This window comes from Dipodomys spectabilis, unplaced genomic scaffold, assembly GCF_019054845.1.
Source record: "Dipodomys spectabilis isolate Male_0828 unplaced genomic scaffold, ASM1905484v1 ptg000436l, whole genome shotgun sequence".
Classification (NCBI taxonomy): domain Eukaryota; kingdom Metazoa; phylum Chordata; class Mammalia; order Rodentia; family Heteromyidae; genus Dipodomys; species Dipodomys spectabilis.
The window spans coordinates 11,668,306-11,694,679 of NW_024871113.1; the positions used below are offsets into that span (position 1 = coordinate 11,668,306).

At 34.3% G+C, this 26,374-nt stretch overlaps 1 protein-coding gene across 3 annotated transcripts in view; it reads right to left on the reverse strand.

Annotated features, from left to right (window-relative positions):
* Nucleotides 1–26,374, reverse strand: part of Fstl5 (follistatin like 5) — a 718,855-nt gene that overhangs the window by 464,492 nt on the left and 227,989 nt on the right. For all 3 annotated transcript variants that reach the window (XM_042668417.1, XM_042668419.1, XM_042668418.1), the window contains exon 3: nucleotides 25,097–25,345. In XM_042668417.1, the coding sequence (XP_042524351.1) occupies nucleotides 25,097–25,345 (249 nt within the window). The remainder of the gene's footprint in view (nucleotides 1–25,096; nucleotides 25,346–26,374) is intronic.

The following is a 26,374-nucleotide window of genomic DNA, read 5'->3' on the forward strand; positions in this document are numbered from 1 at the left end:
CTTTAGTATTGGCCCTGTTTTTAGTCCTTTGGGTAAATGTCAAGAAGTGGGATTTCTGGGTCATAAGGGAGCTTTATGTTTGGTCTTTTGAGGAACCTCCACACTGCTTTCTAGAATGATTGAACAAATTTACACTCCATGAGCAGTGTAGTAGCTTCCCTTATGGCCAGCATTTACTGCTATTAGATTTCTTGATAATGTCCATTCTAACTGGGGTGAAGTAGAATTTTAATGTTTTGATTTGAATTTCTTTTATGGCCACAATTGTTGGAGATTCTTCTTTCCTCTTCATAGAAGACTCTCTTTAAATCTTTAGCCCACTTATTAATGTGGTGTTTGTTTCTTTGTGCACAGGTTGGTGGTGTGGTGGCAAGGGAAAGTTATTCTACCCAGGAGGGGGTAGCTCCCCCCAGGGCTGGAAGACTTTTTTATTTTTCCTAGTTTGGTCAGGCTTAAAGTAGATACTTTCACTGCTACAACAAACTTCAAGACATGGCATCTAAAAGTGTTTGGGAAAATAATTTTAACAACAATCTACATTTTCTATGACACCATATAATTCAATTAATAGTAAGTGAAAATTAAATAGCCATACAAACAACAACTTCTCTTATTTCGATTTGAACTCCAAAATTGCTGTTTAAACAATTGCTATGCTTTCCTTTCCTGGTATTAGACTTGTGGTACATTTTATCTCTTTACTTCTTAGTGTCAGTGTTGTCCTGCTGTTTAACAGACTCTACCGACTCTAGTAAGAAAATGCTCAGGCCCTCATGTCCTAACAGCAAGAAAAGATGTGGGTCCTTGCACTTTTCTCTTGTTTTGTGTTTATGGGAAAACAACTTTCTTTTGTGGCTTATTTTTTTAAATTTACTATCTTTAAGTAGTTGTAAAAAGAAGTTGGCATCTAACAAAACAGTTTATGAATACAATGCATCTTGAATTATGTCACATTTTCAATATTCTAACCTACCCCTCCTCTACCCACATCTTCTTTCAGTCTTCTTAATTTTGTAAGATATAGATTAAAATTTTTATGGTAGTCTCCCCACTAATCTCCTCTTCACATGTCTACTTCTTCTTCCTTGACAGCACTCCACCCTTTTCAAATATCTATTTCCTGGTTAATTTTGTTGTACTTTGACTCTCTTTAAACTCTCTGTTGAATCTACTGTATTTCAGATAATAATTTTTTTATTACATACACTCTAGCATGTTTACTTATAAGGGTATAAGATAAAGGTAGCTTTCACATATAAAGCTGTGTGGCCTGTACAGGGATAGCTGTAAGAGCCCTTACTGCTGTAATCAGAAATGTTTTCCTTTCACATTTTCTGATTCTAAATATGATAATTTTTTAATTATTAATTTGTATTATCTTGAAAATTTACTTAGACATCTGCCAAGTAGATTTTATAACAGAGACTAAACTAATACTGATGAAAAATTGGTCAGACTCTTTCTAATTATTTAAAATTTCTATCTGACCAGTGTAGAAATATTAATTGATTAATTGATCTTTTAAGTGATCAAACTATTTGTTTTAATAGTCATATTTGATTAAGTTATATTGATCTTATCGAAGTCCTTATGCAACTCCATTTTCTTCCAGCTACTGGTCAATCCTTCTCCCGACTCTGAAAAAGTGCTAATGTTTTCCTTCCCCTACTCAGACCTAAGACAACAGTAATGGGCTTTAAGGGAATCACTCCTTGGATTTTTTTTTGACGGGTCGTGGGGCTTGAACTCTGGGCCTGAGCACTGTCCCCAGCTCAAGGTGAACACTCTACCACTTGAGCTACAGTGCCACTTCCGGTTTCTGGTGGTTTATTGGAGATAAGGGTCTTATGGACTTTCCAGACCAGGCTGGCTTTGAACCGTGATTCTATGATCTCAGCCTCCTGAGTAGCTGGGATTACGGGCATGAGCCACCGGCACCCAGCTCACTCCTTGTATCTTAAATTGTTGCTCTTTAATTCAGACTTGTATCAAATTGCTACTGAACTACTGCTTGAAAACCACAATTCTCCTACTAATTCTTTACTCTGAGGAATTTTAATGAACCTTAACAATATTTTAATCCTTGGAAAGTTTATAAAAACTGCTCATACAGACTTTGATACCTGTTGTAAGAAATTTTTCTTTTCTTCTGCATCTTATGTATTTCACATTTGCTTATTAGAATAATAATATCTTAAAAATACAAAATCATTTGAGCCCAAATGACATAACCCATAAATCAACAGAAACTATAGCAATTTCTTCAATAAAGATAATTAAAAATTATAAAAATAAGAAGTATAGTATACTGAAGATATTTTTGTTCAAATAAATGAAAAACTAATTCAAATTAAAATAACTTTTAGAATGGAGGTACAGAGGGTGAACAAATACAGCATTTGTAATCACCTGACACAATGTTGAAGATGACCTATACAACTTGTGTGTGGGATGGAAGGGAACAACTGGAAGAGAGAAGAAAAGGATGATATTGTCCAAAAAGAAATGTAATCATTACCTGACTTATGGACCTATAACCCCTCTGAACATCACCTTTATAACAATAATAAAGAAAACCTTTTAGCAAAGGTCCTATTCATTTTCTTTATTTATACTATGTTTCTATTTTAAATAAACAATTTTATAGAACTTGAGTTCTCTTCTCAGTTGAGGAAAAAAGTTGTGGCTCAGATATACATGAGAACTATTGTAAATATCATGCACACCTACAAGAGTTTGAATTTATATTATTTCCAGAAGAAACTTCCAATAGCATGAGAATGCATCATTGGATTTGGACCAATATTAAATTACTGATTTTCAGTGATTTCATACCTTAAAAATACATATCCATTGTATATGAAGTTAATTATAGATGTGTTTTCAAGTTAAGCACTAATAACTTGTAATCCTAGTTACACAGGTGGCTGAGATCTGAGGATCACATTCTGAAGCTAGCTCAGGTAGGTAAGTCTGTGATTTATCTCAAATTGACACAAAAATACCAGCAATGAAGTTGTGCTTCAAGTGGTAGAGAACCAAGCCTTGAACAGAAATGCTAAGGTACAGCCTCAGACTCTGAATTCAAGCCCCAGTACCAACACATACCTGCCACACACACATAAGGAATTGCCATTTAACAAATTGAGAGGTTTTAACTGAGTAGTTTCTATGCTTGATCAATTCTCATTTTTTCCTTTGTATGGGAAATTATTTTTATTTGTATTTTGTTGTTTTTTGTTGTTGTTGTCTATAATTATTTATGCAACTTGAACTCGGGTCCTAAGCGCTGTCCCTGAGCAGTTTCACACAGGGCTAATGCTCTACCACTTTGAACCACAGAACTATTTCCAGTTTTCTGATGGTTAATAGGAAATAAGGGTCTCATGGATTTTCCTGCTCTGGCTGGCTTTGAACTGTGATCCTCAGATCACAGCCTCCTGGGTAGCTGAGATTACAGGTATGAGCCAACATCTCCTGGTTGGAAATTATTTTTATAAAAGATTAATACATTCTAGCTCTTAGATGGGTACTGCTAGATCAAATGGCAGTACTATAAAATCTTCCTTTAAGGAAATTACCATGTAACGTGGGAGAAAAGACAAGTAAATAAATCTTTATATTACAATTTGAAACTTGCTGAAAAGCAGCTTCTAGTATCATCCTGTCCACACATAGCTCAAACCAGGAATGTCAGTATAGCCTTCCTAGTAAAACTGAAGCCTCAGAAATGATGGATTCAAGTGGAAGGGGAACTTATTAGTAAGAATTAAAAGACTCAAGTCTCAGTATTTATAGAATTTTGAGCAAAGCTCTTCTGTTATCAGATTATTTATATAACAAAATGCCTGAGATGATTAAGTTTAAAGGACTAAGTTTTATTTTGATTCATCACTTAAAAGTTCTAGTCTATGCATGGGCAGACATTGCTTTTAGGTCTTCAGTGGGGGTGACCAATGAAGAAGACAATATCTAGGAATGTGTGGTAAATTAAAATCATTCAATTTATGGCCAGAAAGCAAAAGAAGAAGTAAAACAAGACAGGTTTTAAGTTTTCAGAATTTCCCTTCTCCAATTAACCTCCGATGATGTACTGTTTTTTTTTTTTGAAGGTTCTCAATACCATCACCTTTAATACCATTCCTTTAATACTTTGTTCTGTTGAGGACATTCAGTGTCCAAACTAAAGTAGTATTAAATAATTTTCAACATGATTTTATAATTTAACACACGTTTCTGTAAACTACTGATATTTGCAGAGACCAGAAGTCTAGTGCTGTCTACATAAGTATATGTTCATGAGCAGCTCATTCAAATAGCTCTACATTAGAAGAAATGTATTTCAATATACACGAAGCATTCATATACATATTTTCCATGTACTTTAGTCACGTTTCAATCCACAAGGAGTCAGTGCTTGTAATGTTATAAATTGATTACAAAGTGGCCATTCAAAAATTACATTTTCATATCATTATTACATTTTTCAATATCAGATAGCCAAAATTAAGAATTCATTTATCAGATGATACAGTACATTCTGAAAACTCTATCTTCTTTGTAATATAGTCAAACATTACATTCCAATTTCATAGATTAAAAAGAGGATACCTTCTGTTATAGTAAACACACAAGCTACATTTAATATTAAAGAACATGGCATATATTTCTACTAACCAAAGATCCTGACAATGTCTTCTGTAATTGATATGCATTCATTGATTAAAAATGTATTTTTTTAAAACTTATGGTCAACATAAGCATTAAAGTAGTTGAATTTATAAGGCAAAATTTGAATGATTTTGTAGTTCACATGTAGTACAATACTTAGTGGTTCTGAAGAAAGATTCGAGGACACAATGCCAAATCCCAAATCTCATAGCAATAGAAGGTATGAGTTATTGTCATTTAGACTCATTAACCTTATGTGTATACAAGGGTAACAGACTGAAATGAATTTCATGAAAGATTTAAGTCCTTCAGACAAAAAAAGCACAAATAACAATTGCAGAAGTTACATAAATACATACATGTCTATGTACATATATATATATAGGTAGCTATGTATATTTTTATACAATAAGTATACACATATTAGTTCTCTGATTCTTTCCAATTTTTCCTTGAGTCTAGTCATCATAATTCTAATTACCTATAAACTTTTATTTTTGTCGGCCATGGGGCTAGAACTCGGTCTGAGAGCTCTCCCTCAGCTCTTCAGCTCAAGACTAGGGCTCTACCACTTGAGCTACAGTGCGACTTCTGGTTTTCTGGTGGTTTATTGAAGATAAGAGTTTCACAGACTTTCCTGCGGGGGCTGGTTTTGAACCATGATCCTCAGATCTCAGCCTCCTAAGTAGCTAGGATTACAGGTATAAGCCACTGGCGCCCGGCACTATAATGTTTTCCACAGAAAAGTAATCAGTATGCATCAGGCATATTTAATTTGAAGGTGATTATATAAGATCTGGAACAAAGTTAGGGAATAAAAAATGGAAAAAGCCTTAAATGAGAATTCAATATGGAATAGATTTCATCCAAACTTGAAAACAAATTCTGGAGGTCTGGAGGAAGATGGCAGAGGAGAAGCTGGAGGATAAACAAGCTCTTGCATAGTGTTCCAGTAAACAGGCCTAGGCTAAAGAATCATACCAAGTGTGCCAACGCAGTACAGAGAGTTTAGCCAGAGGGGAAAAATCCAGGCAGCTTGATTAAGGAGACAGATCTGAGTAATTTCCAGTGTCCCCCAAGGTAGCGGGGGCAGCAGCTGCTAAAGCCAATATATCAACAGAGAGAGCCTGGAAAATAAGGTGCCCAGATGCAGTGTGCGAGCAGATACTACTCACTGCCACCAAGCACTGACAAGGAGTAGAAATCTTCATCCTGCTGATCACAGACCATGGATAGCCTGAAAACTAAGGGACTGGCTTGAGTACACCCAAGGCATCCTCACTCCTTCTCATGGAGCAGCAGTAGGAATCTAGCCCCTTCTCACCACCAGAGAAAAACTCCATATTTGGTATAGACAAAGGCCTGGCCTGAGCAGCTAGCTCCAACTCAGGCCTTGGAAGAAAACAATAAGAGCCATTCAACAGATCACAAGAACCTGCCCTGTCTTGTACACTTACACACAGAGGAAAGTAACCCTTCCCAGGCAAAGGGAGCTCCATCCCTGGAGGAGTGACTTTCTTCACCAGGTAAACAGAGCCATAGGCTGCCCCCACGTCAGTGTAGGCAGCAGACTCAGCAGCAGGAGGGGTAAAAGAAAAACAACTGAAACTCACTAAACATAAATTCTAAGAACGGCTCCAGGCTGGGCTCTGTGAGTGTCTCCGGAGCTAGCTCCTCAGGGAAAAGCTACTTTTTGCTGATAGGCTTCAAGCCCACCCACAACCTAACCTCATCACAGCAACTCCAAGCTAGAGGAAACAGACATATCCCTCTTTTGTGATAATCTAAGCAGATCTCACTCCCACTGAACTAGCCTGGGAGGAGGATCACAAAGTCCTGGGTAATGCAGAACTTCTTTCTGCCTGTTCAAACAAACTGACCTAAGAAACCAGTCAAGCCACAGGAAAACCAAACACCACAAGAAGACCAGAGACTCCACCAAGAGACTGGTTAAGGACACAGGGGAGATACAAGATCCTCCCCACCCTCCAAAAAAATCAAACAACTCTTTTTTCTACCTATTTTTAATTTTTAAAAAAAATGTTTTCTATTTTTTTCTCTTTCATAATTTTTACTTTAGGTGTGTGCAGGTTTTATTTGTTTGCTTTTGTTTTCATTTTTTAAAAATCTCTTGTAACCTTTTGGTTCTTTTTTTTTTCATGACTTAATTGCTATTCTGCTCATCTCCAGATATATACTTTTCATAGATTATTAGACCTTATCCTTCATTGTGTGCATACTTAATTCAGAAATGAATTACTTACTCACAACCTCTTAGGCATAATTCCTTTATTAGTTGTATTATTTCTTTTTTACTTATATAATTTTAAGTATTCCATTTTTAAATTTTTAATTCTTTATTTTTTCTTTTTTCATTTTTATCTCTCTCCTTTCTTTCAGTCCTTTTCTTCTAGAAGTATTATTTCTTTATAGTTACATAGTTTCTAAAAGCTTCATTTTTTAAATTTATATTTTTGTTTTTTCTTCTTTTTCTTATTTCGTTAACTCTCACCTTTTATTCTGTTATATCCATTTCCTCTCTGAAATTAGGGCTTGATTAAATTCGCACTTTTTACTTCTCCACATTCCTCTGATCTTATTTTTCCCCACAATTCTCCCTAAACCTATTAATTTATGGTCTGCTGAATCCCTCTTTGATATTCTTAGCCCAGTAATCCATAGTTGTTTGATTTTGGATTCGATTGTATATGTTGAAATAGATTGTATCTAGAGCCATTTTGACTGAATTAATCAATCTGTGCAACTACAAGATTCTGGTTGATGCTTTCCTTAAAATAATGTTCTATTGTGAAATTGATGTTATTTTCATACCAAATGGGTAGAACAAGCCAGAGAAACACAAGAAAAATGATAAGTCCATGTATCTCAACTCCAACTTAATGAATAATCCAGAGCAGAGTTTCCTAAAAGCTCTACAAACACTACTGGTAAACATGGTGAAGGAAAAGATTGAAAGCCTGCAAAGGACTCATTGTGAGCATGAAAAAGAGCAAGACAAGGCTAACCAAAGATTAATAGAGGAACTTCACAAGCTTAATGAGGCTAACCAAACAATAATACAGGAATCTAGTGAGCATAAGGAAGCTAATCAAAGAGTAATACAGGAATAGCATGACCAAGATGAGAATAGAAAAAGATCAATAAAGCATTCATGGAATCCATAAACAGCTGAAGGAATCCAGGGAGGCCACCAAGGGAATGCTGAATGGAGCCCATCAGAAGAAAAGGGACTCCAATGAAACCATAACCAATCAATTAAGGAATTTGAAAAATAAAACAAACCAAAAAACCATTGGATACCAAATTAAGGAAGAAGTCCATAAATAAAAGATCTAAAAGCTACAACAAAGAATTTGAAGACATCAAAGCTGACCAATTAGAAGGACAGGAAAAAAAAAACAAAGTAGAAAGCTTGACAGTAAGTTAAACCATGCAGAAAATCGAATCTAGAGGATTGAAGATAGCCTAGATAATATAGAGAAAGAACATACAACTATCCAAGACAAATCCAAGACAAATGTATTCGATACTAAGAAGAGACCATCAGAAGGCCTAATCTGAAGATAATGGGGGTAGAGAAGCACGTAGACACAGAATTTAATGGCCTAGGAAATTTATTTAACAGGATCTTAGCAGAGAACTCCCCAAACATGCACAAAAATAGGCCTATTCAGATACAAGAAGCTTGTAAGACCCCATATACACCAGACCAGAACATTATATCCTACCATCACATTATAAAACGCACAAGCTCATTTCAGACCAAGGAAAGGATACTTAAAGCTCTCAAGGAGAAAACATCAATCACCTATAAATGGAAATCAATTAGAATCACTTCAAATTTCTCAGCAAGAAAAGCCTGGGATGATGTATGCCAAACCCTAAAGACAAACAACTATCAACCAAGAATATTGTACCCATCTAAACTCTCCTTCATAACTGAAGGCCAAATAAAAACTTTCCATAGCAAAGAAAAATGGAAACAATATATCTCCACCAAACCAGCCCTACAAAAGATATTTGAAGATGTCCTATGCATAGAAAACCAACAAGACCACCATAAAAGTCAAGAAACTTCACACAAACTGAAAATTCAAGAACCAGCGGAAGAACCCAGTTGTCACAGCACCCAAGAATTTGGATAGCAATGCTTGATTTAAAAAAATGTACTCATTATCTTGCCCATTTAATTGTAACCCCTGTATATAGTATTTTCACAATTAAAAACTACCAAACAAGTCTCAGTCCTAACACTCAATATTAAGGGACTTAACTCTCCAATTAAGTGACATAGACTGTCTAGTTGGATTAAAAAGCAAGACCATTCTATCTGCTGCCTTCAAGAGTCATACCTTGCCAATAAAAACAAACATTCTGAAAATGAAAGGCTGGAATAAAATCAACCAAGCAAATGGCCCCCATAATAAGTCGGAGTTGCAATCCTAATATCAGATAAAATAGACTTCAACTTGAAATTACTGAGAAGAGATAAGGTTGCTACATTCTATTAAGGGATCTCTCCTTAAGTAGGATATTACAATTCTATATATCTATTCATCAAACAATGGAGCACCCAAATTTATCCAAGAAAAACTATTTTCTCTAAAATCTCACATAAAACCACAGACATTAATTGTTGGGGACTTTAAACACCACTAACCCCATTAGAGAGATCAATCTGGCAAAAATTCAACAGAGAAAACACAGATCTAAACAACTGCATAGATCAACTAGGTTTAGCGGACATCTACTGAATATTTCCCCAGCAGCATCAGATACACCTTCTTCTCAGCAGCACACAGAAAACTTTCCAAAATAGACCACATTATCTGTCACAAAGCAAACTTGTCCCAATTTAGAAATATTGAAATTATACCCTGCATTCTCTCAGACCACAAGGGAATAAAATGAGAACTTAAAAGCAAAAGCCACCAAAAAAAGTCCGGTAACATATGGAGGCTGAACAACACACTGTTGAACCACCAGTGGGTCACGGAAGACATAAGAAATGAAATTCAAATGTTCATGATATTCAACAAAAAATGAACACACAAATTGTCAGGTCCTCTGGGACACAGCAAAGGCAGTACTCAGAGGCAAGTTTATAGCTCTGAGTTCTTACATCAACAAATTGGAGAGATCTGAAACCAGCAATTTAATGAGACATCTGAAGCTCCTTGAAAAAGAGCAGCAAGCTACACCCCAATCCAGTAGATGTAAACAAATAATTAAAATTAAATGAGATTTTAATGAATCAGGATCTAAAAAAACTAGAAAGAATCAACAAAACAAAGAGTTGGTTCTTCGAAAAAAATAATAAAATTGACAGACCCTTAGCAAATCTTAGAAAAAGAAGAGAATACAACCAAGTAAACAAACTCAGAGATGAGAATGGAAAAATCATCACAGAAACAAACAAGATTCAGAACATTAGGGAATACTTCTCATACCTTTATGCTAATAAGTTTGAGAATGGAGGAATGAATGGAGGATTTCGAGCAAATGTCAACATGCCAAAACTTAACCAAGATGAGTTAAACCAAATTAACAGACCTATATCAAGCATAGAAATAGAGACAGCAATAAGGGACCTCCCATCTAAGAAAAGTGCAGGACTGGTTGGATTTACAGCAGAATTCTACAAGGCCTTCAAAGCAAAACTCACACCAATACCCAGTCTCTCCAAGGAGAAAGTTCACTAGTGAACTCTTTCTATGAAGCCATTGTAATCCTCATCACAAACCCAGGCAGGGACTCACACACACACACAAAAGAACGATAGATACATTTCTTTGATGACCATTGATGCAAAACTTCTCAACAAAAATTTTGGCCAATTGACTTCAACAACTCATCAAAAACTTATACACCACGATCAAACAGGATTCATTTCAGGGATGCAAACCTGGTTCAATATATGCCAATCAATTAATATAATTCATCACATCAACCAGAGCAAGGATAATAACACATGATTATCTCAATACATGCAGAAAAAGCATCTGACAATATTTAACACCCCTTTATGATGAATGCTCTGGAAAAACTAGGAATCCATGAGCATGCCTCAATATAATAAAGGCTGTATATGACAAACCTACAGCCAACGTTATACTTAATGGTGAAAACTAAAGCCATTTTCTCTGAACTCAGGAATGAGAAAAGGATGTCCACTCTCTCCATTTCTCTTCAATTTTGTATCAGAATACCTAGCTAGAGCAATAAGACAACATGCAAATATAAAGGGGATCCAAATAAGGAAAGATGAAGTAAAACTCTCCCTCTTTGCAGATGACATGATCTTGTATTTAAAGAATCCCACAGACTCCACTGCCAAATTACTTGAGCTGATTCAAAACTTTGGCAAAGTAGCAGGGTATAAAATTAACCCTCAAAAATAAATGGCTTTTCTGTAAGCCAACAATGAGAAGAGTGCTGCTGAAATCACGAAAGCAACTACTTTTGTAATAGCCCCACAAAAAATAAAATTCCTTGGAGTTAACTAAAGAAGTGAAGGACCTATAGGATGAAAATTTTAAAATCCTGAAAAAGGAAATTAAAGCAGAATCAATATTCCAATCTCATTCTTCAATGAAATAAAAGAAGCAATCCAAAAATTCATATGGAACAATCAAAGACCCCGTATAGCAAAAATGATCCTTAACAGAAAGAACAGTGCTGGAGGAATAGCAATACCAAAGTTCAGACTCCAGTACAAAGCCATAGTAATCAAAACAGCTTGGGATTGGCACAAAACAGACCTGAGGACCAATGCAATAGAACTGAAGACCCAGAAATAAACCTGCAAACCTATAGCCACCTAGTCTTCAATAAGGGAGCTAAAAAAACAGAATGGAAGAAAGACAGCCTCTTTAGTAAATGGTGTTGGAAAATTTGGTTAAACACTTGTAGGAAACTAAAACTAGATCCCTACATACCATCCAGCACCAGAATCACATCCAAATGGATCAAAGACCTTGAAGTAAAATCAGATACCCTGAAAACATTACAAGAAGGAATAGGAGACACTCTAAGGCTCATTGGCACAGGCCGAAATTTTCTTAATAAAGACCCAGAAACACAACAAATCAGAGAAAAGCTGGACAAATGGGATTGCATGAAACTGTAGAGCTTCTGCATGGCAAAGGGCAGAGATAGCAAGATCAATAGAAAGCTCATGGATTGGGAGAAGATTTTTACTAGCCATGCAATGGACAAGGGTCTCATATCTAAAATATACTTGGAACTCAAAAAATTAAATCCCCCAAAACAAATCCTCAAAGAAACAACCTCCTGATTAATAAATTGGCTAATATCTTAGAGAGTCTTCCGTGAAGAAGAAATAAGAATGGCCAATAGATATATGAAGCAATGCTCAACTTAGGTAGCCAGAAAAGAAAGCAAACCAAATCAGCATTGAGATGCTACCTCACTTTAGTAAGCATGCCTATAATCAAGAAATCTAATATCAACACATGTTGGTGGGGGATGTGGCCCAAAGGGAACCCTACTGTACTGTTGGTGGGAGTGTAAACTTGTTCAACCACTTTGGAAGGCAGTATGGAAATTCCTCAAAAGTCTCCACATAGAGGTCCCTGAGGACCCAGCAATCCTATTTTTGGGCATTTACCCAAATGATCACAAACACGGCCATACTAAAGCTACCAGCACAACTATGTTTATTGCAGCATTATTTACCATAATTTAAGATATGGAAACAACCCAGATGCCCCTAAGTAGATGAATGGATCAAGAAAAAAATATATATATATATATAACACAATGGAATTCTATGTCTCCATCAGAGAGAATGACACCGCCCCATTTGTTAGGAAATAGAAATACTTAGAAAAAATCCTGTTAAGTGAAGTAAGCCAGACCCAAGAAACATAAGTTCCATGGTTTCCCTTATTTGAAATAACTAGTGTATACGTGTAGGTCAAGCAGAAAAGTTCAAATTCTATGTACATATGATCATATAAAATGAGGCTACGCAAAATGAACCCCAAGATAGGGACACAAGAGGTTTTATATTTGTTGCTGTTGCTTTTAATGTACTTATTAGGTACTGTAATTTTTAAAAATTTCTTTTGTATGTTTCCTCCCATGGTATACCTGCTGTTTTCACTGTATTTGATTCTAGTGCCCTGAATCTTATATATACTTTTTTCTAATTTGGATGGTGAAGGGAAATAACAAAATGCTGAAATAAGGATACAAGTTGACCCATTGTAGCAATGAGATGTACAAGACATTATGTTGAAAATGAACTTTACAGCTTCGGAGGTGAGAAAGAAGTTGAGGAAGTGGGGAGGGAAGGGATGGTATGGGAAATAACGAAGAAGGGGGCAACAACGCTCAATAGGAAATGTACTCATTTCTTACTCATGTAACTGTAACATCTGTGTACTGCATCATATCACAGAGGTTACAGTATATATGAGTCAATAATGCTGGTGACAAAATATTTTGTGTTTCAAATTAGCAGATCAATCTAACTGTCTATTTCTCCACATTTAGTGTTATTTTCCAGGGAAGCAGCCAAATATACCTTCTTATCAACTGTAGAAAAATGAAGGTATACCAAATATAAAACTATAAATGAAACACCCAATGTTTTCACTGGTATATGGAAGGTAGGTTTGAAATAGATAAATTATCATGGACAAATTATATATATATATACTTACATACATATACCACACATATATACTTCATACAACACTATTCTAAAAGTAAGAGTAAGAGAGGATAGAGAAATGGAAGGTAAGCAAGTTTAAAGTGAATTGAAAGTACATATGAAGATATAAATCAAGTCGTTGATCAATAAGGGTTTAGGGGGAAGTCGGAAAAAAAAAGCAATAGAATTATTTCAAGCAAAACACTATATATGCACCTCTGAAATAAAATGGTTATAAAAAAAAAACCTTAGTAACAGTTGTAGCATACAGTAAAGGAAAAAAAAGAAAACCAAAGTAGGTTCTGCTGAAGTTGGCAAGGTTCCTTTGGGAGATAGTTAAGCTAACAACAATGTTTAGGGTGAATACGATCCAAATAGTATTATTTTCACACAAGGGAATAGAATGATAAAACTTAGTAAGAAGTGTTTTAAGAAAGGGAAAAGAGGTAAGAGAGTTTTATGGAGAATAAAATTGATTGAAATATACTTGTACAAATATGGAAATAGCACAATGAAATACCTTTTTATAAAAATATTTGCTAATAGAATAATAAAGAAAAGGATAGGTATGCTTGTATTCTTAATTAAAGGATATTGAGAAATGATTTAAGTTGGGACCTAATATATAATTCATAGTTGGAATTTTAGATGCATAGGGCATTGTTGTCATATAATACTACATTGTGTCTACAGAAATGTAAAATCCATGATGAATGTTTAGATTAATTTCATACCTCTCCACTCCAGCATTCTGCTTCCTCTCCTCACACTATAATGTTGTTACAGCTTACATAATAAAAAAAACAGGACACGAGTTTTACAAACTTTCTTAATTATATATCATCTTTTAATTTGTGCTTATGTAACACTAGACCCATCAGCAATCTCCAATTTTATATAGTTAGGAAAACTTAAAAACAAACAGAAAAAAAAGAGTTTTCATGTATTTCTTAAATTTTGATCCTGAACAAATACATAGGTATTTCTTTGAAATGTATTTTTGTTTATATACATGCATATATACATGTTAAACTCTGTGGTTCAAATATGTATGTAGTACTTTCAAAAGCAAATTAAACTTAGAGAAAAATTATATTAAATGATATATTCGTGATACTGATAATGTCAAATGCCCATACTTTATGAGATATAACCCTTAGTGTACTCAATCCATACAAAACTGTGTGATAGGTACTGTTATCATTTCTATTATTCAAAGAGTAAAATTTAGAATTGAATTGATAACTTGTCCATGGCACATCTTATATTAGCCAAAGCACAATAATAGGACTTAATGTGACTCCAGGACTCATCCTCTTTGCCAGTTAGCAGTATTGCTTCTTCTTCTTGTATTTCCATTTAGAGAATATCATTGTAGTTTTCTCTGCTTCTCAAAGAAAGTAGAGAACTTGTATGTGTCATGTCCTTTCGTTAATTGGAATCATATCATCTACATATTACGTTGCAAATATTGTTGCCAAACTGCTTGTCAGTATTATGAACCAAAATAGAACTCAATTAATTCAAAGGAAACAGAATTTATAACCAGTGTTTTTGGAATTTTCTTTGGAGGTTTTTGGAGTCACCTGCTATGTGTCTGTTCCGAGCACTTGTAATTATGATTTTATGTATGATGTATCAGGGCAGAAATTTTCCTTAAGTTAGTCTTAAAATTTACCTTAGATTATTGCTAACTCTCTATTGCCACAGGAAACAATGCATTGTATATTTAAATTAATTATTTAAAAATATATATACATATATATATATAAACATGAACATATGGCCTAATTATCTGATATAATTCCCAAAAGTTATAAAAGAGCAAAAGTGTGTTTTGGCTCTGAGTATTGGAGGTTTCAATCCATGGTCAGTTAGAACTCTACTTTGATGGTGATACTAAAATTAACTGGGATGTTTTGATTAAAATTGTAAATAATATCTTTTCTAGAGTTCCATTTGAATTCTTTAAAATCAATGTGTATTCACAACAAAAAGATAAAATTGTATTTACATAAATTTAAACAATTAAAACAAATATATATGAAACATTTTTTCTCATATTGTTCCTGTTGTTCTTTCATACACATATTGTAGGTAGATAGATAGGTAGTTAGATAGATAGATAGATAGATAGATAGATAGATAGATAGATAGATAGATAGATAGATAGATAGATAGATAGATAGATAGATAGATATCCTAAAATCTGTAATCCCATCTACTCAGAAGGCTGAGACCTGGAGGACTGAGGTTTAAAATCAGCCAAAGCAAAGTCTTAAAGCCTCCATTTCTAATTAAAAAGCTGAGTTGGAAGTATGACTCCACCTGAACAAATAAGCTGATCAAGAGCAAACCCCTGATTTTGAACATGGTACCAACATAATCACAGAAAATTCTATCTCTCCTCTCTCTGTCCCTTCCTTCCTTCCTTCCTTCCTTCCTTCCTTCCTTCCTTCCTTCCTTCCTTCCTTCCTTCCTTCTTTTCTTTCTTTCTTTCTTTCTTTCTTTCTTTCTTTCTTTCTTTCTTTCTTTCTTTCTTTCTTTCTTTCTTTCTTTCTTTCTTTCTTCCTTTCTTCCTTTCTTTCTTTCTTTCTTCTTTCTTTCTTTCCTTCTTTCTTTCCTTCTGTCTTTCCTTCTGTCTTTCTTTCTTTTCTTTCTCTCTCTCTGTACACACACACACACTTATGGATGTTGGCATACATAAATATGTACACATGATAATATACAATTTGCAGGAAAAGAAACATATTAGGTGAGAGAAATATGTCAAAATTTGGAAATAGTAGTGATTCCCCTTTTCAAAATCTTCATTTATTTATCTCTTGTCAAGATGAAGGTGAAAGGATAGATATGTAACACTTTTCCTTCTCTCAATGATTTCCTAATGATTAAATTTTGTATGTAGACATAATCATGTCTACACATATCTACTATCTTACATTTTGCTAACATGGCTAGTATTAAGATTCTTATAGCTACCTATCTATTTGAAAGGTAAGATCTAATTAATCAGCACTGTCAGCCTACTCTCCCAGAGAGACACCTGAAAAGGTGGTTATATCACAAACCTTTCCAAGATTTTCTTGTGATATTTGCTTAATAAGCGTTAATCCTAAAGGATGTCAGTTTTTAAGATGTAACTTTTTTCATGTTGTTCATTCATCTTTCTCTTTCTTTTGCCAAGATATTAACTCCTTCAAATTACTCTTTTCATTTTATGTGCCATCACTTTTCTCAAATTTAAAAGATGCTATTGATGTCACTGGAGTTCAATTCAAATATAATTTTCTTCTGCTTTTGGCATAAAGAGGTAATTAAAATTTTTTTCCTGTCTAATACCAAATATCCATTATAATTTTCTCTTTTAAAAATCAGAAATAATTTTTTATTCACTCTCTCAAATATTATTACATGAATCTTATCTTTCAAGTTCTCCATCCTCAAATCCTTTTAAATATAATTTAGCAAATATTCATATATGTATACATAATTTAACATCAAATATATATGTAAATATCAATATTATATATATATGCTTATTATAAGTATATTAGAACTTAATAAAATATATTTTATAGAAATTATCTCATATAAATCTTATACTCTGGGCCTGGATGCTGTCCCCTCAGCTCTTCAGCTGAAATCTAGTGCTCTACCACTTGAGCCACAGCACTACTTCTGGCTTTTTCTGTTTATGTGGTGCTAAGGAATCACAACCAGTGCCTCATGCATGCAAGGCAATTTCTTCTTTAGGTTTTCTTTTTTTTTTTTTATTTAATTTAATTTTATTTGTGAACATACTGTACAGAGGAGTTACAGTTACATGGGCAGGATAATGCGTACATTTCTTACCAAGCATTGCAGCCTCCTCCTTTGTTTACCCTTCACATCCCTTCCCAGCCTCCCCCCTCCCCCCCTAATCCCAATCCTTCTCCTTTCCCCCCCCCCCCCCCCCCCCCCCCGCACCAACGTTGTAAAGCTCGTTTTGGACATGACAACTTGTACTTCTCATTGTTGCAACAGGTCCACCTGTATCCTTAAACAACTGGTTTTTCCCCAACTCCTCCACAAGTTATACTGACATCAAATATAGTGAAAGCAGGGGTTATACTGTGGGGGAGGGACATACTAAGCAACAAAGAGATAATCTTATAAATGTGTTAGAAACACATGCATGAAAGAAAAAAACATTAAAATACACATCTAAGGGTTCATTTTCCTGACATCACATTATCTGACCTTTTCCGCTTGACTCATACATATCTTCTTTAGGTTTTCAAACACAGCTAAGAAGTGAAAAGTCTCATTCCATCAAATGTTTCAGAATTTTAATATGTTGTAGATTTGATCTTTAGAAATATTAGTGTTGTTTTCTCAAATATTCAACCCATTATTGGTTAGTGTCAAAACATATTTCAATCTCATTTTTATGAGGAGAGGAGAGTTTATTTTATTAGTTTTATAAAAATATATGCAAAGCAAAACAGGTAATATTAAATTTACAAAAAAAAAAATCTCCCTTCCCCACTTTCCATTTTGGTACTGGGAACTGAACTAAAGGCCTCATGCATATTCTATGACTCCCCTACTACTGAGCTATATGTTCTTATTGTAGCTGTGGTTGAGGTAAAGTCTTACCAATTTGCACAGGATGACCTTGAATTAACAGTCCTCCCACTGCTACAACCAAAGTAGTTGGGATAATTGCCATAACTCCCATTCCTGGTTTTTTCATTTATTTTTAAGGAGAAAGCATATGGTTGATATTCATCACTGAGTCAACCAATAAAAATACTTTTGTAGAAAAGCAAAACCAAACATTTAGTACAAAGTTATTCCATAATTAAATTTTGCCCAATAAAAAGTACTAAAATTAATAATAAACTTGATATAAATGATTGTTAATTTAAATTTTTGTCCTTGATCATTAGCCAGTCAAACATGGAGGCATACTAGTATAATAGGAATAGCATTTTATTGTTATAATTCAGAGTTTATTAAGTATCCTTGAGAGCCTGGGAAGGTCACTTGGTAGAGTGCTTGCCTAACATACAGTCAGTACACATAAACAAAGAAAACCAGAAGTGGCACTGTAGCTCAAGGTAGAGTGTTACGTTTGAGCAAAAGAAGCCTAAGGACAGTGTCCAGGCCCTGAGTTCAAGCCCCACAACTGGCAAAACAACAACAAAAAAAGAAGTAACCTTGAGATTGATATTTTTGGAAAAGATAGGAAGGACTAGATATTTGGAACGTGAGTTATGATACAGACTTACCCTTCAGGAAGCTCAGGATCTAGAAATAACCATTCAAGGCTGTCTCAAAGGGGGAACAAGATGGCCAAACTTTTTTTTTTTAATCTAATGATAAATCATTTGGATTGTGAATAGCATTATTTAACAGTCATATGTTTTATGTTATATTTGGGATAAACCAATTACCCCTATTACTACAGTTACATTTTCACAAAACTATATTTACACATACATATACATAATTCTCATAAACTATCATGAATTTACTTCATGAATGGGACAAATAATAATGTGCAGTTGTTATACATTGTTTAATAATGAAACTTTTGTAAAACACAATAATAAAATTATTATTTTGATAACAATTTTTATTTTTTGAGAAGTGTTTTATTGCATTATAATTTCCTTGATTTAGAAAATATAATACTTTATGCAAAAAATTGGTATGCAATACTGTCTTTGGCTGATTATATTTGTATCTACTAGGAAGCCTTTGGTGAGAGAAATAGTTATAAGGCAAAACACTTGTCACAAAAATAAATAGCTTGGCAGTGTATGAAAATATAACATTTTATGTTATGTTCAAGATTTTAGCAAAGCATTTGGTGCTAATAAACAAAGATTATATATCTTATATAATATTTTATATCTTCTAGCCAACTATTTTAAGACTAAATAAGAGCCGTACCCCGGTGGCTCACGCTTGTAATCCTATCTACTCAGGAGGCTAAAATCTGAGTATCTTGGTTCAAAGCCAGCCCGAGCAGGAAAGTCGGTGAGACTCTTATCTCCAATAAACAACTAGAAAGCCAGAATTGACACTGTGGCTCAAACGGTAGAGAGCTCGCCTTGAGCTGAAGAGTGCAAGGACAGTGCCCAAGCCCAGAATTCAAGCCCCACTACTGACAAAAAAAAAAAAAAGAAGAAGGCTAAATAAATGTGAATGTGGATAAATTAGAAATGTATTTTAAGTACATTTTCTATCTATAGTAAAATGCTTGGTAAATTTATGTGTACTTCCTGTGTATGTGAGTGTCAGTTGTGGGGCTAGAACTCAGGATTAGTGCACTGTCCTTGGGCACTAGCCTTGAGCTAGTTGACTCACAGCTCCACTTCAGGCTTTTTTTTTGTACTTGACTGGAGATAATAGTCTCATGATTGAACAAGCTTACATTCCCACCAATGTGTAATATAGTTCTCTTTTGGATGCACCCTCACTAACATTTGTTATTATTTGTTTTCTTGAAATGACAATTCTAACTGGGATGAGGTGGAATCTCAGCACGCTTTCTCTCATTACCAATATATAGAATGTGCCTATAAATGTGCAAGTAAACATGTTGAGTGGCATGCAAGTAGCTCCAAATGAATTAACTGAATTATAATAGATGCTATATAGAGTTTAAATAGTACGATCTTTTTAGAAAGACTAAGTCAAAGCCCAACAAAATAAGCACCAAGTATTGGGTACTTGCAATGGGAGGTTGAGTCAAGGAGAGAGGATGAAAAATGAGGGGCAGAGGGGTAGAAGGAAGTCAAGAATTCATTGTATATGCCTCAAAATTGAAAAATGTGACCAAAGGGTTGGGTCAAAGGGGAATGAGATTTTTGAAGCAGGTGACCCAGATCATGATGCATTATATTCATATACTGCTTTGTAAAATGATATCTCCCTTGTACAATTTCTAAAAGATAAAAAATAAAATCTCATGGACTTTCCTGTCTGGGGTAGATTCAAATCAAGATCCTTAGATATTAGCCTTCTGAGTAGCTGGTATAACAGGTATGAGCCACTGTCACCAGCTCATGTGTACATTTTAGAATTCTAAATTTCAAACACTGGGCTGGGAAGGTGGCTCAGTGTTAAAGCACTTGCCTTGCATGCCTGAGGCCCTGGGTTTGATTCCTCAGCACCACATAAGCAAAAAGAAAAAAGCCAGAAGTGGCGCTGTGGCTCAAGTGGTAGAGCGCTAGCCTTGAGCTGAAGAGCTGGTGGACAGTGCCCAGACCCAGAGTTCAGGCCCCACGACTGGACCCAAAAAAAAAAATTCAAATACTATGATTATTAGAGAGACATTTCAGGTTTTAATACAAAGAATATTTACACATATAAGTATATATCAAAATATTTCAAAATGGAAAGCTTTAATGTCGATTCCAAGCATAACACCATGAAGTTAATTGCACTGACTCAAAATACATGCTTTTGATGACAAAAATCAGAGTACCTTGTCATAATAAACAATTATAATTACAATTTCCAACATATATCAGACACATGTAATGTACAAAACAAAATGGTCTTAAATATAAAAAGATAACATAAAATGCAAATTACAGAATACAAGCATTTTCTAATAATATTTAGTTAGAGCTTTTTATATATAATTTGGGATAGATTAGCATACATTTATGAGAAATATTATACAGATTTCATTCATCCTTTCCTAGTGTCTCTCAGTGGTATTATTTGTAAAAATATTCCATAGTGTTTCTCAGTAACAATAATTTATGCTATAATGTAAACAGGATATTGTCTCTGAAATGATCCATGGATCTTTTTCAGATTTATTGTTTTATTTATGTTCGTGTGTGTGTGTGTATTCAACATTATGTTATAAGTCCCTTCATTTACCAAAATAATCAACAAAATAGTAAAGATGTATCTAACTATTGATATCTATTTAAATATCTATACATCTATATATATGTATATATAGTTATGTATATTTATGTGCTTTCTCTGGGGCTTTTCCACTCAAAGCTAGCACTCTACCACTTGATTCAGAACTCTACTTCTAAATTTCGGAAGTTTAGGACAAAATTCACATGGACTTTTTTGTTCTCACTGGCTTTAAAATGTATTCCTCAGATTTAAGCCTCCTGAGTAGCTAAGATTATAAACATGAGCCACTGACACCCAACCCAATACCTTAATATTTTTAATGAACTTACAGTAACAGCAAGTGTTTGATCAGGGTCAATATAAATATTTTCTGGTAAGGCCTACATAAACACACTTTTGGCTTTGTGTGTCACCAGATTTCAGTGACAGTACAGTACTCAACTCTATTTGTGATGCAAAAATACTAGAGAAATGAATAAAACTGTTCTTTAGTAAGACCATATATAAAAATGTAAGTCTCGTCTTGGATTTTACTAAGATCTTTGTTGACAGTCCTGGAGGAACATCAATTCCAAATTTCAAACTATATTTTAAAGCTGTGGTTATAAAATCAGCTTAGAACAGGCACACAAACAGGATGGAGGACCAATGGAATAAAATTGAAGGTGCAGAAATGATCCCACAGACCTATAGTTACCTAATATTTGATAAGGAAGCCAAAGATATGAGATGGAAGAAAGATAGCCTCTTCAGTAAATGGTTCTGGTTAAACATGTGCAGAAAACTGAAGTTAGATCCGTATATATCACCCTGCACCAGAAGCAACTCCAAATGAATCATAGACCTTGAGGTAAGATCAAATACCCTGAAAATATTATAGGAAAGGATAGGGGATACACTAGCCCTTTGGCACAGATCAAAACTTCCTAAATAAAGATCCAGAAACACAACAAATGAAAAATTGGCTGGATAACTGGGATCACATTAAACTGAAGAGCTTCTGCATGGCAAAGGACATAGCTAGCAAGATAAATAGAAAAGCCACAGACTGGGAGAAGACCTTCAGAAGCTATACAACAGTCACAAAAACAACCACCCGTTAATAAGTGTGCTAAAGTTAGAAAGAGACTTCTCTGGCGAAGAAATAAGAATGATCAATAGACACATGAAGAAATGTTCAACATCTCCCGGGAGAAAATGAGGGAGTAGGTGACAGTATTTAGAAAGAAATGTACTCATTCCTTTATTTATGTAACTGTAATCCTCATTCATCAGCTTAAGAATAAAAAATTTAAAGTAAAGTTAAAAAATAAATAAAAGTATAATGACTAAAAACAAAGAGAAATGCAAATAAAAACTACATTTAGATTCTACCTAATCCCAGTTAGCATGGCCATTATCAGGAAAACGAATAGTAACGGATGCTAGGGGATGTGGGCAAAAGGGAATGTTACTACAGTGTTGGTAGGAATGTAAACTGGTTCAACCACTCTTGAAAGCAGTATGAAAGTTACTCAAAAGGCTCCACTGTGACCCAGAAATCCTACTCCTGGACATTTACCCAAATGATCACAAACAAGGCCACACTAAAGATACTGATATGCTATGTTCATTGCAGCATTGTTTACTAAAGGCAAGATATGGAATCAGCCCAAGTGCCCCTTAGAAGATGAATGGATCAAGAAAATATGGTATATATACACACATTGGAATTCTACTCATCAGTCAGGAAGAATAATATTATACCATCCCTAAGGAAATGGAAAGACTTGAAAAAATATATTAAGGGAAGTAAGCCAGACCCAGAGAAACATAGCTTACCAGATTTCCTTCATTTGTAGTAGCAAGAATGTGCCTACAAATCTACAAGTAAACTTAATATTTTGGTTGCTTCTTCCATTGGGCCAATATAGAAAGCAAGATAACTTGCTAAAATCCTATATAAAATAATTTCCAATCACAGAAATTATGTTAGCTATGACAACAATGTCAGGCCAACTTTACAGAAGTTGTACAGTCAAATTTGTCTAATTGCATATTAATAGGAATAGTACTTTTTATCATACAAGTTGTCTGAATGCCTTCAACTGAAATAAAGTCACTTTATGAGTTAGTTGTTGGCCAAGCAAAACTCCAAATTAAACCAAAAAAATCTTCAATATCAGAGATTTTGGGAATATGATAACCCTGGGTTAATATCCAGGATAAAATAGATATTTAATAATGTAGATGATGAGAATACATTTTGAGTTAAACAAATGTAATGAACATTCTTAGAATAAGTGTGAAAGACAAAAGTTTTTCAAAATTGTTTATGCAGTAAACAGTATTTTTTTTACTATTCATATGTCTCAGTTTTCTTTATACACTGAAAGGAATTATGCTTAAGCATCTATCTATAAAATAGATTAGCAAACACAGTAGATTATCTTTCCATGTGTTATTTACTATCACACATTTGCATATACTCTGTTCATGGAAATTATATGAGCAGAGCTTAATTTTGAGAATAAAAGTGTAAAGTACAATGTGTTTACATAGTTACTTGCTATTTACTTAATTAATGATCTCTTATATCGGTGCAGTAGTGTAATCTTCAATCTACTCTCTGAGAATAAAGAGACAAAATTATTCTGTGACCCTCAAAATACTGTGCTATAAAACCACATTTCAGGACATGTAAGATAGATTTGATAGAAAAAGGGAATCAACTGAACTTCAAAACAAAACATCTAAGTATGAGTATAAAAAAGAGAGAATCCAGCATAATAAGATCCTCTAAATAATGTAGTAAGTACATATTGCATCGTGGTAAGTAAATGATCTCTACAAGATTGTCTGTTGAATGTGTTTGTAGTAGTCACAATGACAATACATCACATTTTATGTTATTTGATAAGCTACATGTGTCATTTTTATCATCCTTAAATTAGTACTTTTCCAAGAACTAGAAGAGATATGTATTTAATTCCATAAATATCAGGCTGGAGAGGCACTACATTATATTATAGCCATCAGTTTAAGAATAAAAATATCTTATTATTTTAATCTATAAAGACAGCTAAGGACCAGCATGAAAATTGGAGCTTGGGAATCTTCCAAGGACAAGGAATAAATGATTGATCATTGATTTATCAAAATGATGAAGTTCTATGTAATTAACTCAAGAAGTTTATTATGAGTGTGAATTATTAGTAAGAAAAATTTCCCCAACATAAACAAACTATATTCATTCTGAACAATTAAATTAGAGATAAAATGAAATGTTAATATCAATTTATTTCTCTAGCATGTTGAAATAATAAATTACTAATCACATTCAAAAACTATTATTTCAATGACACAAATGTAAATACTAATTCTTCACTAATTAAACCTTTCATCATCAAAGATTTCCTTATTGAGTTTGATATGAATTCTTCAAAGTTATTTTAGGATCTTGGCCATTTGAATTACATGATGCAAACTGAAACCATCACTTTTAATTTGTAAGAAATCTAGGTTGTCTCAGCATGGCTTGGCATTCACTGTTCCATCATTACACTCCAGGTTCTTTTATTTGGGTGGATTTGGCCAGTAGAGTGAATTGGCCAATAGAAAGCCATATGGTGCATTGTTCAAAACTATATTGCATTGTGAGTCCTAGCTTGGCCACCTTTAAGTAACTAAATATCAGAAGTGGATCCATGTAATTTTCCATTGGACTAATTACTGAACTAATAACTAAACTTAATTCATTTTCTTTTTTCTAGAAAATTAGACTAGAGTTTAAACACAGAAGTGCAAATAGAGGATAGAAAGGCCATTAAAGAGAGTGATACCTTAGGTTCACTCTGTGTTTACCTTTAAAGAAGCAGTCTTCATTGTGAACAATGGTTATCTTTTGCTTTTTCAGACACGCTGCTCTGTGTACTTCACAGTGGTTTGCATAGAATTCTCCATCTGACCCACACACAGGTTTGTAATGCCATTTGCAAAGATCCATGCAGGCACATTCTGCATGGCCTGTCTCTCTGTTGATTACACAGTGTCTTCCCAAGCCACAATACTTGTTTTCACAAGATCCAAAAAAGCCATCCTGAATAAGAAATTCTGAAAACAAAAAAACAGAAAATCATTTGTTTCCAATGTTCAAATACTAAATACATTTGACTATATCAAATACTCAGCATGTTCTAAAGCAGTCTTTGAAAGTCAAAGTCCTTGCACTGTCTTTGGGCAGGAGAGGCTGATAACAAAACCCACAGACAAAGTTTTTCTAAAAGCTCTCAACATTCTTTCTCAGGTTCTCTCCTTGAGCTATATTCTCTTTTAACAGAAAACTCTGAGGATTTTTTTTTTATTGTGAACATACTGTACAGCGGAGTTACAATTACATGGGCAAGATAATGAGTACATTTCTTGTTTACTCTTCACATCCCTTCCCAGCCTTCCCCTGTACCCCCACCTAATCCTTCCCCCCCAACAAAGTTGTAAAGTTCATTTTCGACATGACAACTTGTACTTCTCATTGTTGCAACGGGTCCACCTGTATCCTTAAACGATTTGCTTTTCCCCTTCTCCTCCACAAATAATACCGACATCAAATATAGTGAAAGCAGGGGTTATACTGTGGGGGAGGGACATAGAAAGCAACAAGGAAATAATCTTTTAAATGCGTTAGAACCAAATGCATGGAAGAAAAAAAACATTAAAATACATATCTAAGGGTTCATTTTCCTAACATCACATTATCTGACCTTTTCTGCTTGACTCATACATATACTAGATATTACAAATAAGGGAAACCATGGGACCTATGTTTCTTTGGGCTTGGCTTACTTCACTTAATATAAATTTTTCCAAGTCTTTCCATTTCCTAACAAGTGGGGCAATGTCATTCTTTCTGATGGAGGCATAGAATTCCATTGTGTATATATATCACATTTTGTTGATCCATTCATCTACTGAGGGGCATCTGGGTTGGTTCCATATTTAGCTATGGTAAATAATGCTGCAATAAACATAGTTGTGCTGGTAGCTTTAGTGTGGTCCTGTTTGTAAACATTTGGGTAAATGCCCAAAAGTGGGATTGCTGGGTCATAGGGGAGCTCTATGTGGAGTCTTTTGAGGAACCTCCAT